At 34.5% G+C, this 16,471-nt stretch overlaps 3 protein-coding genes across 3 annotated transcripts in view; 2 read left to right on the top strand and 1 right to left on the bottom strand.

The window, feature by feature from the left end:
- The window catches only part of beta-Spec (spectrin beta chain), a 37,956-nt gene extending 29,117 nt beyond the window's left edge, over window positions 1-8,839 (top strand). Inside the window, exons 4-13 of the mRNA XM_018538000.1 lie at window positions 55-146; window positions 217-321; window positions 541-680; window positions 756-808; window positions 1,364-1,420; window positions 2,363-2,470; window positions 4,378-4,524; window positions 5,393-5,660; window positions 5,738-5,920; window positions 7,847-8,839. Of these exons, the coding sequence (XP_018393502.1) occupies window positions 55-146; window positions 217-321; window positions 541-680; window positions 756-808; window positions 1,364-1,420; window positions 2,363-2,470; window positions 4,378-4,524; window positions 5,393-5,660; window positions 5,738-5,920; window positions 7,847-7,850 (1,157 nt within the window). The 3' untranslated portion in view covers window positions 7,851-8,839. The remainder of the gene's footprint in view (window positions 1-54; window positions 147-216; window positions 322-540; window positions 681-755; window positions 809-1,363; window positions 1,421-2,362; window positions 2,471-4,377; window positions 4,525-5,392; window positions 5,661-5,737; window positions 5,921-7,846) is intronic.
- On the bottom strand, window positions 2,469-3,749 carry LOC108772469 (peroxiredoxin-2). Its single transcript, XM_018537999.1, has 2 exons — window positions 3,253-3,749; window positions 2,469-3,062 (listed from the first exon to the last, which is right to left on the bottom strand). Exons 1-2 carry the CDS (start codon window positions 3,533-3,535, stop codon window positions 2,686-2,688), a joined length of 660 nt encoding a protein of 219 aa, XP_018393501.1. The 5' UTR covers window positions 3,536-3,749; the 3' UTR covers window positions 2,469-2,685.
- A 6,730-nt stretch (window positions 8,840-15,569) lies between the features above and the next one.
- LOC108772477 (sortilin-related receptor) overlaps window positions 15,570-16,471 on the top strand; it is a 13,178-nt gene continuing 12,276 nt past the window's right edge. The window contains exon 1 of the mRNA XM_018538010.1: window positions 15,570-15,854. Coding sequence (XP_018393512.1) covers window positions 15,570-15,854 — 285 coding nt within the window. The remainder of the gene's footprint in view (window positions 15,855-16,471) is intronic.

Below are 16,471 nucleotides of genomic sequence, written 5' to 3'. Positions count from 1 at the left end.
CTTGTATACTTGTATGATATATTTAATTCACTCACTTACTTACGTTTGCTATAGTTTTGGAAGTTTATCAATTTGCTCGAGATGCGGCAGTTGCTGAAGCATGGTTAATTGCTCAAGAGCCATATCTTATGAGCCAGGAGCTTGGTGTAAGTATTTATATTACAAACACGAATTTTTAATTACGTTTTTATAATAAAAAAAAAATATTTTTCACAGCATACTATCGACGAAGTTGAGAATTTAATCAAGAAACACGAGGCTTTCGAAAAATCGGCAGCTGCACAAGAAGAAAGGTTTAGTGCCTTGCATCGACTTACTACTGTAAGTAGTAATTCTATGGAAAATCTCTGGCTAGATAGCGTAATAGGAAAGCTTGGAGAATAGTTTCTTGTATCATATATTGTCGAAATATATAAATCTTCCACAGTAAGAAGTACACTCTTATATCCATTATGACAGAAATTAATGCAATTTATAATTATAAGGTATAGAATATGCTTTACCATATGGAAATAAACAATTTTCGTGTTTTTAATGCAGTTCGAATTGAAAGAGCTAAAGCGACGAGAACAAGAAAGGGAGGAAGAAGAAAGACGTAAAAAGGAAGAGGCGGCAGCGGCGGAGGCTGCACGTTTGGCCAAGGCGACACCTGTTACTAGTCCAGATGAACCTAGTGATAGGTAATGCAAATATTTTTTTAATCTATGTTACAACATTATACACGATATTATATGAATGAATGTTGTTTATTACAGAGCTGAAACTGATGGAGCAACAAGCGGAGAACGTGGAGAAGATGATGGACACGGTAATATAATTGCATATAATGGATATGTTTTGGGTTTTACTAATCGAACAATCTGTGACAACTTTTCTCGGTACTTACCGCATCTTCTAATTCTGTCTACGGTTTTGTATTCTGTTTGAAGATGCTGATATAGAATAACCGATATATAACACGCACATTATTTAGAATACAATGTTGAGTGCTTTTTTTCTAATAGAATTGTATTGTCGAGTTTGTACTATTGATTTGGCGTGGTAATGATTGCGATTGGTAGTAATATTGTAAACCGAAAGAGAAAAAGCGGAACAAGAGTAACGTTTCATATCTTCTCATGACTAATAATCGTGATGTAGAGTAAAATCTTGCTTTTGACGTAAAATTCAATTCTAATGATTTACGTATTATGAATATGGTTTGTCTGGATAAGCATGTGACATCGCTAACAGCACGTTTATTTTTGCCTTTTCCCACCCACGCCGAAATTTATTCCGATCCATATTAAATCCGTCGTCCACGTCATCTCATTTTACCCACCCGAAATGCACCCTAATGCGGCACGGAATGCACGAACCACAGCAGCACATCGCAAGGCTTCTACACGTACACCACAACCTCAAGACAAACCCAAGGAAGGTGAGTGTTACGCGATATGAAACTTGTTAAAGCGTGAGAATAGACTTCTTCTACATTGAGAACATCTTTCTAATTCCTCCGTAACTCTTTCGAAGCTATAATCTCAAGTGCATATATCTTGTGTATAGGTTCACATAATTTCACAAACTGGTGATGGATGGATGATGAAGTCATGTCTTCATAGCAGTATTTAATGACAGCTTTGTTCTTCAGATTTTACGTTAGCATTAAGTCACACATTGCAATAATCTTACATTTTCCAGCATATTCGTAGCCACGACGCACCTATCGCTTTCGCATAAATCATCATATATTCTATGTATTAACTTTTTCTATAGCGTGGACTTTTTATCCAGGTGATGGCCCGTTATTCTGCCCAAGGTGTCTCTTCTGTCATCTGACATCGGTTATATCGCGAGAAACCAATTTATCAAACATTTTAGATATTTCATATTTGACATACACATGTATAAAATCACTTATAACAATTTGATGCAATGAAATATCAAGCAAAATTCTATTAGTCACAATTTCCGGTAATACTAATCCGTTGCAAACCATTTCATTCATCTGGTAGGTACATTTGTTAACTGTACTATGTTTCATTCTCGTTTATTGCATGATTACGTTAAATATAATGCTTAAATACCTTGTTGGAAGGTAAGCACGTTCAAAATCATCCCATTCATCATTCTATGTCTATAGAATCACGAAATTGAGTTCTGTCATCTATGTACGTTGTATAGGAATTACTCAAATATTCGGACGGTCATACCACTAGGAAGAATCATTGGATTTCGTGATTAATCGTCGAATTATGCTTTTACGCTAATAATCACGAGTAATTGTTATTGGTATAACCGTAACGAATATATATCACACATTTAACAAATAATGTATTATCCAAATACATAGCATGATTTTGTGATTGGTGTGGTGTAGTGCATGCACAAAGACCTAGACAGCTGTCTTTCCGGGAAGGAGATGGGACTCAACCTGTCACGCCAACATCTGTGAAAACTCCACCGCATGGTACCCGTACGCCGACAAGTAAGTGTTCGTAAATACTCAAATCTCAAACTATGTGTGTCGAAAGGTCATTTATTAATATTTTTCGCCATTTAGTTGCCACGGTATTACCGTGAGTGATTGTTTAAGATCAATTAAAGTCTTGAACTATCATTCACTTCGATCTAAACCATATAATTAACAAAATATTACATTCACCATGATTGAGAAATATAAAAATTGACACATAATCGAGATCAAGTCGTACTGAAATAGTCTGGTTCTTCTCCGAAGGCGTTCTTTGTCGGCACTGGTCCGTAAGGACACAAACTTCCGTTTTTATCCACGAAGCAACAAGCTTTTATAACTCGCAACACTTCATCCACCGATCGCGGTAGATCTTGGTCGTTTATTGTCACATGGCGTATAATTTGCTGTCTATCTATAACAAATAGGGCTCTGTATGCATACCCTTGTTTCTCGTCTAATACGCCATAGTCCCGCGCTATTTGATGACTCTTATCGGAGAGCAGTGGAATCTTCATTTCGCCCAAGCCTCCTTGTTTACGCGGAGTTGTCACCCACGCGAAGTGTGAGAATTTAGAATCTGTTGAGACTGCTACTACTTCTGAGCCTAATATAAAACCCGGGAATTATAATAACAAGCTATAAGAGAAAATGTTATCACATAAATATAAAAGCTCGGAATTTTTCTTTATAAACATTTTGTTTAATGAATCTCTTTTTTACGAGTATTTTTTATTGATTTCATTGTTGAAAATTATATTTATAATATCATTAACGGGAAATATATAATCTCGTACTAAGAGCTCGGAATTCAGCAATGCGGTCGCTAAATTGAATAAGTTCGGTGGGGCACATGAATGAGAAGTCGCACGGATAGAAGAGAAGTATCAGATATTTCCCCGCAAAATCCTGCAATGACAGTTCCTGCATCTTTAGATCGATTATCGCGACAGCCAACCAAGGTGGCGCGGGTCGTGACACCGCTGGTATTAATTGCACCAGCGGTGGGCGCGGCGTCTCTGACCTTTCTGCACAACAAGAGTTCATCCCGTATAATTTTTTTACACTTGAACGATACATCAATTCTTTAAGATTAGGTATTCCACGTTCCTAAGCCGCAATCATCTCGATCGCGGATACATAAAGCCACAGCGTATAAAACCACCATGCATAAAACTTTTTACGATCGATTTGATTTTTGTTTGCCGTCAGACTTCACTATTCAAGACAGAGAAGTATAATATTGTAGAAAATAAATAGTAATTTTATTATTCAGTGGCAAGTTTAGAAAAATGAGCACACATAAATTTTTTTTAAAGAAAATATTATATGCACATTTTCTATGAACGTAGACATAACAGAAGTTATAATGAAGCACTAGGAAACATTAATAGCTAATTAGTATTATTCAGTATTATTTCGTGATATAGTATAGTATACATATATGTACAACATGTGACTGCTAGCATGCATTCATGGGTACTGTTTTGACATGAGACTAGATCCGTTGCCTAGGAAACAACACCCAGAAACCCAGAGAATATAATGCAAGTTTAAAATTCGTCTCCTATACATAAATATAATATATATATATATATATATAGGTATATATTTTTTAAATTAATGTAGCTGTTAATGTGATGCGATAAACACACAAATGTATCTCCTACTTGTTACATACAGTTTGACAAGCATTGCTCATTTGGCATCTTATGCATGAGCATGTTGCATGTATGTATCTTTGTATTACTGTATATTCTCTGTATGTAGTTAGAAAGCATGGAAAAAAAAGTAACGTGTAACACGTATGGATGTAAGGACTATTAGCGGCAAATTGTTTACCTGATACAAATCTCTGCTACAAGCTTAGAGTACAAGTAAGTAAGCTAATAAACATTGTGTGTGTTGCGTACGTCGTAAAGCTCCGAAAGGAAGTGGCTCCGAGGCTGCAAGGCGTAAGGAACGAAGCCGCAGCAAGTCACCATTCAGGAGCTTCCGCTGGAGAAAGTCCGCCAAGTCGCCAAGTTTAGATCGCAGTGGCGTGAGTGACGATGAGCATAGTATTCCTGGTAAGTGAATGAAAAAAGAGACTTAAAGACGATCGACGGTAATTGTACACATACGTTCGCTCGTTGGACGTAAAATTTTCTTTTTTGTTACACACTTTTGTCACTCAATCGCTCGCGTGATTATATTTCAACTTTGCTTTACATGCGTATATTTACAGCACGAAATATAAAAATATGGATAATCCGCAGATATCATAAGTAATAATATTACTGCTTGAAAAAAATCGAGAACATGTAATAATATCTACTATTACCTATGATTTCAATTTACGTTCGCGGAATTCTAAATTACTGTCAGAGGTGTTATTTAGGTGGAAGCTGAGATTAAATGAAACCTGGCATTTAATCTCTTTACTAGACTATGTTTTGGTTACGTTGGTTCTTAACAATCACTTTATTACCTGCTGTATATTTAAGAAGACACAGCTATATACACACAATGATTATATGTTTATGTATAATAGGGAGACATTCGTGGAACACTAAATTATATAATATCCTATCATTTATTACGTCTAACAAATAAAGGAATGAGTAATCGGGGCTTGTTTATGTCTAAGTGCTATTATAAGCATAAATATACAGTGTTTGATGGGAAGTTTAATCGTTAAGCAAATGCATTCTTTAAATTACAATGGAAAAAAAAATTGGAAAATTGGTTCGTTGGAATTGTTATAACAGGGTATTCTATTGAATAAATGTTGCGACTAATCTTTAAAATGTCATTAATTATTTGCAGCTTCATCATCTACTCGAAGCAAGAGATGCAGGCTGTTCTCTCGTATAAATAATTCATAATTGATCTGAAATATTTTAGCAAATTGCTCCTTATTAAGCAATAGATAGTAAAATCCGTTATCTTTTCCAGAACCACGAAGTCCGAGCGACGACGAGTTCGAGGGGCCGTTACAGCGAAAACACGAGTGGGAAAGTACGACAAAGAAGGCGTCCAATCGCTCCTGGGACAAAGTGTACATGGTCGTACGGGGGCAGAGCTTATTTGTATATAAAGATCAGAAATCGTACAAAGCTTCGCCCGATCAATCGTACAAAGGAGAAGCTCCTCTTGATCTAAGAGGCGCGACTATTACCGTAGCGAGTGATTACACTAAGAAGAAACATGTCTTCCGAGTCAAGTCAGTACTTAATATTATGTATTTGCGTATTCTGCGACATTGATGTAGATATTATTGTAAATTGTCCTTTTTTATAGGTCGCAAAGCGGATCCGACTTCCTGTTCCAGGCCAAAGACGATACCGAAATGAACGACTGGGTATCCGTATTAAATCAAGCGGCACAAGGAACATCAGGTGCAAGCACATCTAGGGCTCACACCTTGCCAGCCCCGACACAAGCCGAAACTAAGCGGCGTAGTTTCTTCACTCTCAAGAAAAAGTAAGTGTTCATTGGGAAATTTTGCTATTGCAATATCGTACACCAGAATTTAAAAATAATATGGATATTTGAACTGAGCGTAAGAATTTTGAGCGAAAAAAATAAATTGTGTAAAAATTTTACAATGTTGACAAATAAAATATTACTGTCTTACGTCGTAATACAATTTTAAATCTATGATGGACATCTAACAATGTTGCGAATATTTATATTACGAATTGTGTGAATTATTAAGTTTTGCAGCGTTTTAAGTCAAGACGTGTACTCTTGTATATAAGGTGTCTGTTAATTTGTTATTATCATTGCTTCATCCTTTCGAACACGTCCCAATGAAATTGATAGAGAATATTCTGTTAGCAATAAAAAAATACGCGTTTGTCATCTTCCATCACTTTACTTCCCTTTAACAACATTCCTCATATTCCATTTTATAACATTAATTTTCTTCTTTTCGAAACGATCTTTCTTTTCTCATCGATTCCTCTATTTAAAATACTATTTCAATTAATCATTAAGTGACACAAGCAAATGTTTTATTTGATTATCGTAGAGAACATTATTCATCGTTATCATTCTCGAGTGACGGACAATCATCTCGTAAAGCATAAGCCAATAATTCGAGAAGATGCGCGCCCTCACTTCACATCATACGAAATTCCATCCGTCGTTCCTATCGCATTCGATCATATTGCATTTATCATATTTTAGAAAAGCCAAAAAGTAGAAAGCGAAACCAATGAACGTATGAAACAGTACACAATTGGAACAACATTTAGAAATGCGGTGAGTCGCACACACAATCCTCTAGATCATTCTACCGTCGTACACTATTGCACGATTATAATCGATCATCATTCCAATTTTTTTTCCTTTTTTTATTTGGTCTTTCGTTATTATTAGCTTCTGAAAATACAACAGGAATGTTCTTCCAATTGTGAATGCGGAATGATTACATAAAATTCTCTGAGGATTTGGATGTGTGTAGAGCTTTCTGTGTTTCGCCACCAAATCATGCAACAAAATGCTTAAGCGATACGTAACAAGAATAATCATAATTGGAGAGATTCTATGTTGAAATTTCTGCAGAGAGTCTAAAGATTCTCGTGTAGTAATGGCGGATATGTGAAACGCAATTGTTCTCTACATCGCATCGTTCGACATCTACGTAAATAGATGCTTTTTAATATGCATATACATATATATTTTATTTTGAATACTTTTTTTATTTCGCATAAGATAGTGTGTTATGTAGATACTCAGATTATTGTGTATCATTGTCAAGTTTTATATTGTAGCTATGTTCGACCACCCGCTTCTGACATCGTCATTTATTCTTCACGCTTTTCTGCTATCAGAATATTCCCAGGAACTTTTATCGTAGAGGTAACGATCGTCCGCGTGTCTACTTTCAGGCACATGCGAGACACATATTTTATAATATGTGGCTTCTTAAAGACGGAATATTTGCTATTTTTATATATTAGTTATAACTAATATATAATTGTTTATGATGCGTTGAAATTCTTATATGGTAGCATTCTTCTGTGTAACATATGTATTTCACAAATAATAGTGTATAAATGCATAAGCTGCAATAATTAAAAGTAGAAAAAGTATATAACAAATTTTTTTTTAATCTTGAGCGATGACTATTGTCAATTATTGTGATTTATCTTAATTTAAATTTTTGCTAATATATTAAACTTTATTTAACGCAACTCATTAAATATCTTGAAGAATTGTAAAATGCATTTTAATGATTTTATAAGGATTTTAATTTCCTATAGTATACCCTTTCTCTTATAAGCTCGTCGTCGTACATATAATTGGACTAAATTGTAATACAAGAACAGTAATTGGAAGTGATAGTTATTGGTTGTCGTAATGAAAAAATAATTATCACCTTTCACGTTTACTAATTTTCAGCTAAACTGGAGCAGAGTGAAGTACGGTGTAATGCCGCTCGTAATGCGTCTACACAACATCGTGTTTATCAGAAATGTTTCGTCGCTCTACATGGTTAAAGCAACGCTAATATAAAATTAGAAGACATGGCCACGGTGTAATGAAATGAATTGAAGGACGGATTGAACGCGGGTCTTTGAAAACGCCTACTTTCGAAGAACGGAGATATTTAACGGTTATATGTTGATATATTTACAAGTGTAGGCTATTGAAAGTCTAATTAAATTTAGTTCTTCAATGAATTTTGGACACTTGCAATATTGCTAGTTGAAGAACAAGCGACATTTTTCATGTCCCACGTTAGCGTGATCAGACTTTTGACACGGGATTTAATTTTATTACATTTTACGTATATATTGTCACGCATTAAGATGCACGATCATTTCTTTGTCGCGGAAACAGTGAAATAAATGATGTCTTCTTTGTGGTACAAAGTATTTATAAGTTGCTGCGATTTTTATATTCAGCAATCTTATTTTAAGAACGTAATTTGATAGAAGACGTGCTCGATCTTGTTGTGTCTATAAAGAACGTGGATTGGAGGAGATATATCTTGGTCCATGATTTACGATAATTTTTATAATTATTCTATATATGATGAGTTCTAATTTTTAACGTCTTTTAATGCATTTTATTGCATTTCGCGTGAGTTCTCGCGTTACAAAGTAGATATAATCTCCGACAATACTAAAAGGAGGGCGAGAACGATTCCAGCCGTGTTGAAGAATCGCTTAGGATATATCGCTTTCATTATCATATTATCGCATCGCAGTATTTTACTTGACTTCTTTTCCTGCAAACGTATCTGTTTGCGTTCGGATGACTGCCATATATTTTAAGAGCCACACTAACTTGGGACATAATATTATATAACTAGCTTTTAACAAATTGTTAAATATGCAGCGCCCTAAGGGAATACCGCATTGAAGAATTATAAAGAAAATGTAACGCTAACAAGAGAGAGTTTCCTCCCTTCCCTTGCCCCCTCCTCCTTACACGATTCCATGATATATCGTACAATTTTGCAAGAGTATTTAAAATCTTTGGACTCGCGCAAATGATACAGTTTGTATTAAGTGAGCGCTTACGGTAAATTATTATAGCCGTGTTATATCATTGTTGCGAATCACTTGTATATCTCACTTGATTCCGACTCGACATTTGGCGTGACATGTGGACTATATTATTACTCTTTTGTAATTGTTAATTTTCTTTTTTAATATTTATCACGCTCATCTTGTTTTTTTCTTTTTAGAGTATAAAAATTCTTTATTGAAAAGTGTTCTGAGAACTCCTTCGCTTTGGAAAAATTTTTAGTTTAGTACATTTCCTAGGAACTGTAATAACTTTTAGTAACGTGTAAGAAAAATGTTACATTTTATTCGTTATTCTCGGCTTAGTGCGACTCGATCAATCAATCGATCCGGTGTATACTTCGATCTTTCGAAACGTAATCTGCGATAGTCTCTTCAATTTTATGACTCGTCAAATGTTTGGGATATTTAAATTCATATAGAAATTGTATCGTCAGCTAAGTACTAAAAAAATTTGTATATACGGAGCTATATACATACACGCAGACACTCACATACATTATGTCCATGAGAATAATTCTAATCAAAACGATCGTACACCCGCTTTCATAATTTCATGCATGTGCATTTATAATTAGCGAAGAACGTTGAATATCAGAGTCGCATTGCTAAGCAAACACAATTTGGTATGTCATAGCTATGTGTTTTATATATAAATATATCTCTATAAATATATAAATACAGAAGATGAAGAGCATTAAATTATAAGAAATAAAAATTATTATAATAGATTATTATAATATATATATATATATATAAAATAATTGTCGAATTTTTGACATGGTGATTCTTTTCGTTTTAAAACGAAACCTTTCCTCTATTTGTTCTTAACGAGAAAAACATCCGCGTAGTGTTTTATGAAGATATATTATCAGTGATTATCAGCAAGATTTAAATAAAAATTTCTTTGAGCACTTACGTGACGAAATTCGCTTTAATACGAAAAGAATGTGCAATATGCATTATTAAATACTCGCTTAAATTAAATGTTTGGTTGTATATTTCAGATTGTTATTCTTTCAATACGTTAAAAACGCATTTGCGGCACAATATTTTTCTTTAGTGAAAAAAGTACTCGTTTCCTTCATATAGCTAACTCTTTTTATATCATATTATTGGCTCTATTGGTTCCATCTTCGCTTGTAAAACGGATTTGATACTCTCGCTTCATTCCTATCATTGTCATTGTGCGAGACACGAAAATGTAATTGTACGCGCCGATTAATTTACTCTCAAACTTCGTTAAGGTCAACGTGTAATTTTTTAATGTGCCTTTTTACAGCTTCGTTGAGAAATAAAATGCGATCAAATATCAAGCGTGATTGATCCTAGCAGAGACAGACCGTACAATAAGAACTCGTCAGGTACGAGCAAGCGCTCGTGAATCGAAAAAGTGAATCACAGTCGTCTCGTAAACATCCGTTCTCCTCCCAATTTTTTTCTATTTCTCGCGAAGCGATCGTCGTGATCCAGATTAAGCGAATAAACACGAACGAATGAGGAAAATCCAGTTTCGAATCCTGGTTGAGATAATATTTTTCAATAAATTTGCTACAGTATTTTGAAGATGTTTATTAACAACAGCAATATTAAATTATTTATCAATTTAATTTGTAATATTTATGCGTACTTCAGCTTCAACTTTTAAAGCTGCGTTTCCAGATCAACAAATAATCGGCAGTTTGTTTAAACTGAAATAAAATTTATTATAATATAAACATTATATATTATAAAAATTGTAATATATATTACATTATATTATAAAAAGTTATATAAAAATATTATTAGGCATCTGTTTTGATCGAATATATTATATTTTCTACTTGTTAAACGAATACGGAAAAAACAGTTATCAAAAGTCGCTCATCAATACATTTTTAGTTATAAAAACTATAATACGATTGAGATAACCGTAAAATAACATATCGTAATGGTTAAGATATCTATTTTACGATTATCACAATCAAATGTATCGATGGGCGAAAATTATTATCTATTTCCGGTTGTGGCAACCGTAACATTTTTTTGTGAATGAATTTGTTCCAACCGCGGCGTCGTTCGCACTCATTGAGGCAGGCTGTTTGTTCGTATGCGTTCGTTCGACCTGGATCCCGCTTTTTCCGAATGGTTTGCCAAGATACGCGACTGCAATAATAGGTACGTGACAACTCTCGGCTACAAAGTTGCGTTTGCGAAATTGGTTCGCGTTAAATGTCAAACGCGGGAGCACGTGTTGGCACGTGACGGCGCAACACAGCACACGATATATCTATTTTCGATGGTATCGATTCCCGTGCGGCGTGCGAAGCTGAGAGGCTTTAGAAAAAAAAAAGAACCTACGCCGCACAATAACATTTTCGCCCCAGTTACGTCTACCGCGAATTATCGAATTATCGGGAATAAGGCCCCAGACACGATAAAAAGCATAGGCAATAGGAACGAGGAATAACACAAAATTCAACCTACCGGAAATTGCTGTAGATTGAAACATATAGTTTCTGGTAGATAGAAATATATCGCCTGTGTATTATTTCCTGTTCCTACACTGATAAAAATGGTCTAGTTGTATCAACAAGAAGTACAAACAAAACGAATTCTGATTATGTCAATCAGAATTTTGTTGTATGAATTTCTAATTATCTCGATTAGAATATTTGAGATAGATTTATTAGATTTTTCTAGTTGAATCTACCAGAATTCCAATGAATGCAACAAATCTTTTTTTCCAGTATACGTCTGTACTTTTCATTGTGTCTAAATCTTAAAACTCGTGGAACAATTCTTGCGCAAAATACGGAAAATTTTCCGATTTTTTATGAGAGGGAATAAGAACAAGTTTTAGATTATTCATAAAAATAAGAGACTGATAAACGTAATCGTCCATCGTGATGCGATATAATGCTTGTACGCTTCTTGCTTTTCACTTAATCGATTGTTTGTCTCGTGGTGAATAAGGTAAGATATCGTTCCCAAGTGAACTCCTCCATTTCAAAAAGGAAATTGATCTTTGTTTTTGAAACACGAAACGGTCTGTAGCATTTTAATCAACTGAATAAAAGATGTTGTTGCCAGCAGTGGAGACGAAACGGCAACATATGCAGAATTTTTGCAGAAGTATTATATTCTTCAGTCGCGACAGATGAAGGCAATAAGAGTAATAAACCAACATACAGATGCGCAAGCGATACGCAACAAAATATGTATACAATAGAGATAATCCGGTAATACGCGTTTTAGTCATATGTTGAATGTTTCGGCCCTCAGTGTTGGAATCTTTCGTAATGATGAATCGCAAAATCGAATTTAAATATCGCTATATACATATAAAGTCAGGCAAAGATAAAAAAAAAATCGTGATATACATATGCAGTCAGAATTTACATTGTCGTTACATCAATAAAGATAAATCCAAAATATGACATTGAATTTTATTACTATATTAGTAACTTTATTATTAATAATTTTATTATCATTTTTTTTAGCAAAAAATTTTTAATTTGAAAAAGAGAAGAAATTACTAGACTGAAACATTTTTTATCCCCAATTTCTGTTAGAAAGCATCTTAACTAATATAATTTCATGTACAATATGAAAAGAATCTGAAATATGCCACACGTGATATAAAAAAGGAATGTTAGATTTCTATTTCTAAATATATAAATTATACTGTCTAAAGCAGGTTTATGCTGTTTTTCGCGTTTTTAGAATAGAATATTTTTTGGTGAAATTAGAAATCGATTCTGCCAAGATAAAATAATCAATAATAATCAGTGATATCAAAAATTTTAGGCCATGCTGTGTTGTCAATCGTTTATATTGTATCCGTGCGACGCAATGTAGCTATTCTTTTTATATACTTTTTAATACTTTTTAATTAAATTTCCTGTGTATTTCAATCTGTACTCTTTAGTTGAAACTAATTTCGACCTTTATTAAGGTCTTCCTAATCAATGTGATGGAAATTAAATTCGATCTCTCAAAGAAAGAAAGATCAAATATTATTTTCATTTTAAAAGAATATATTAATATAATATATTCAACTCTTATATTACGCGTTTATTACATTGGCTTAAATAATTAATAAGTCAAAGAAAAAGCCCATCATTTCTCAAAAAGTACGCTGTAATATTTTTTACAGATTGCTATATTATACCTTTAAAGCTAACAGTAACATTACATCAATGCATAATTTTTTATTGAACAATGAAACCATATTGTGCAACATATGTTATATTAACATTTATATTGAATGAAAAATTGTAATATTGATGAAATATTATTTACTGTTAGTTTTCTTTACGGATATATACTTACCATATTGTTAACAATAAACGATTCGATTTATTTAGTATCAGTTTTTAGCGCAGTTTCAGCTAATTTTAAAAGGAGAAGAAATTAATAGATTGAATCTACAATATGTGTCCTATATTTCTAAAAAAAAAAAATTAATCTCGTTACAATAAATTAAAGTTGTCACTCTATACGTCAATTAGTGTGAAAAAGTTCTCTTAGAGTATTCCTAAGTCAATCATATGCTTCTAAAATAAATCACGTATAATGTAATTTGTTGATGTCGTAATCCAATATAGATAAAGAGACATTTTGTCTTAACGTCCGTAACTAGTTTAATGGTCTTTTTATGACGAAAGTGAGAAGTCAACAGCCTGCAGCGACGATTAATTAAATCGCTCGATAATTAAATTAGCGTGAAGCAACCGTTGGATGTAATAACTTTTATCTAATTTGAACGCGCGTAATCAGAGCTTAAATAAAAGCTTTGATATTCCCCTGTGCTTTCGGAGTCTGGATCACGTTGCACGTTTTGCGACGCGAGCATGATTCTACGTGGACGCGCCAACAATGTCGTTTTCAACTAGGAAGCGAGAGTGAGGAAGAGAGCGAATGTCATTATCTAATATACTTTTATTATTGTATCTGCGTGTCGTCATTAAAATCACTCGCTCTCTGAACCTGACGGGTGATCCGTTCATCCGTCGCCTGTCCGTCAAGGATGAGAATCTTTTTCATAATTTTTTTGTCCTCGTCGTTATCGATCGCGCAGGATTGATCCGGATCTGATAATTTAGCACATGTTGGCTTTATGTACGCTTCATAAACTTAAACAGTTACGTTAAATACGTTCTAGCGAAAATTTTTTTAGAATCTCATAGAATTTTTTATAATTCTGCATCTATAAATTTCAGAACAAAAATTCCTGTACAACTGTTGGAAACTTTTTTAGACTTTTTTTTTAGTACAAATTAGAAACGTTAAAAAAAATATTGAAACATTTTTTCTAAAATTCTTTATAGGTATTTTGTGAATTCTGAAAAATATTCTATTTTATAATCTTCGTAGAAAACTTATGGAAGAATAAGTTTGGTATAACGCAAGTTTGGTATACTTTCAGAATTTTTTATAAAAAATATAAAAAATTTTTATAATATAAGTTATCTTTTTTATCAGCATATTTAAGAAAGTATAAAACGCAATTAAATCAATATGTGTTATATTTACAACTCTATATTGAAACATATTTCTCTTTCTCTCTCTCGTAAAAAGGAGAGGTTTAAGATCTTGGTACACATAAGCATTTATTAAATTCTCGATAAGTTTGAGATATTAAAGTTGAGTTATTTCACTTTTCATTTTGCATTCAAATAATTGGACGGTATACGTGCATAAATTCCATATTTATCTACAAATGACGCTACTGTAAGTAGACGGTGAGTCATATTTTATTGCGCAATAAATGGAATTACTCATTCTTTTTAACTATTTTAATTACATTTATTTTTATAACTAACTTTGTTCATCGTCAATTGCTATGCTAATTCGTTATAATTTTCGTGATGAAAAATTCGGTTTGTAATTTTCTGTCTTTTCTCTCTTTCTCTCTTCAAAACGCAAATTTTACATAATAACAAAAAACGAACAGTTTAACATCGAACTTGAAATATGTAAAAGGAAAAGAGTTACTGATCTTTTTTGCGATGGATTTTTCTCTCTCTTATACGCGGAACGTAAATTATTGTGTAAGAGAGAATGAAGAATGTTGAAAAAAAATGAATACACTCAACGTCAAAAAGAGTCGCGTATAAAAACGAGATCACGCGGTTTTCTTTTTATTTTCTTTTTTTTATTTAAAGAATATAAAAAGCGACTTCTAAACATTCCTTCGTATACATATATTATTGATGCTTCCTTTAAAAAATTCAAAACAAACAGTCTACAGACTTATAATTATAGCCTTCAGACGATCAATAATATTGTGTAATAGTATTATGATTGTTTAGAGGTCACTTTACATGGCACATGAAAGCTTATATTTCCTTTATTCGTATATTTTCTTCGTAAATGATATAATTATTTCTAACTCAATGAATTAAAATTGTAACACAAATATTTCTTTTATTATGTATCTACATATTTTTTAATTTTTTCAATAAACGCGTGGCGCCACCTGCACGCGCATCATCGTGTACGTTCGACCGTTCGAATCACGAATGGCGTGTCTAGCGTAAACGCGTCATTCACGGTTCAAGTATAATACACCAGCTTCTACAGCCGGGGAGTCAGTCTTGGGCAAGATGGCCGGTCGGTCGAGTACGGCCCTCTATTATTACTTCGCGCTAATCCTCCATCTGGTTCTGCTAACGGAGTGCAATTACGGTGTGCGTTACGGTGACCAGGCGAGGCGGCTGCACGTTGCGGAGCGCAGCGATCAGCAATACAGGAAGCCGCTCGTTATCGACAAGAGGAGCGCGGATCCGCGCGATCAGGATGACAGCGATCGGGAAACGTCATTCGGGCGTACTCGCCGAGACGTACCACTGCCGCAGCATCCACACAATAGTCCGAACATCACGGCAAAGGTACGTGCTCGCGTATACACGAGCGTTTGATCGTCCGAAGGTCGGCCCCCGTCATCACCGATGACACCGATCGTCGCCGCGCTGCGTCGCAATTCGACCGGCTGGCTGGTGACTGCGGTGACGACGGTGGCAAACACGATGATGATTATTATTATTATTATAATTTTTCCACGATTGTTTTCGCGTCGCCCGTCGCAAGTAAGAGCGAACGATGGAAACATCGTGTCACTCTAGCGCAAATAGATGCGCCACACGCACACACGCGTGCATACACACACACACACACACACGCATACACACCCTCCGCCCTCTGTTGGTTACTGCGTGTCTCCTGCGGAATTTTTCCCAATGGACCGTCGTCGTCGCGTCGGGACTGTCGGGAGAGACGCACAGCGCGGCCTTTGTGCGCGGCGCGTGAATAAGCCGGGGCAATAATTGCCGTATTATCTCTCTCTTCCGGAGTAAATTTAATCAATCTCGGGGACGAGAGAGAGAAACGGAGCGTCGCGGCTCCGCGCCGTCACTGACACTACCGAGGGGTCACTAACCGTCACTGTAACTATACCTTTCCTCTGTTTTCTCCATTTTTTTTCTCCCCCTTTTTTTTTTTTTTTTTT

The sequence above is a fragment of the Cyphomyrmex costatus genome, unplaced genomic scaffold (genome assembly GCF_001594065.2).
Source record: "Cyphomyrmex costatus isolate MS0001 unplaced genomic scaffold, Ccosl1.0 scaffold189, whole genome shotgun sequence".
Lineage (NCBI taxonomy): Eukaryota > Metazoa > Arthropoda > Insecta > Hymenoptera > Formicidae > Cyphomyrmex > Cyphomyrmex costatus.
The sequence above is the reverse complement of the archived record's forward strand: the minus strand, read 5'-3'. Positions and strand labels throughout refer to the sequence as shown.

Excerpts from the sequence above, each read along its gene's own strand:
- LOC108772469 (XM_018537999.1), bottom strand. The coding sequence starts at position 3,535 with ATGTATCGTTCAAGTGTAAAAAAATTATACGGGATGAACTCTTGTTGT. Across the intron at positions 3,063-3,252 it reads TGCTGAATTCCGAGCTCTTA|GCTCAGAAGTAGTAGCAGTC; the intron begins GTACGAGATTAT and ends GTTTTATATTAG.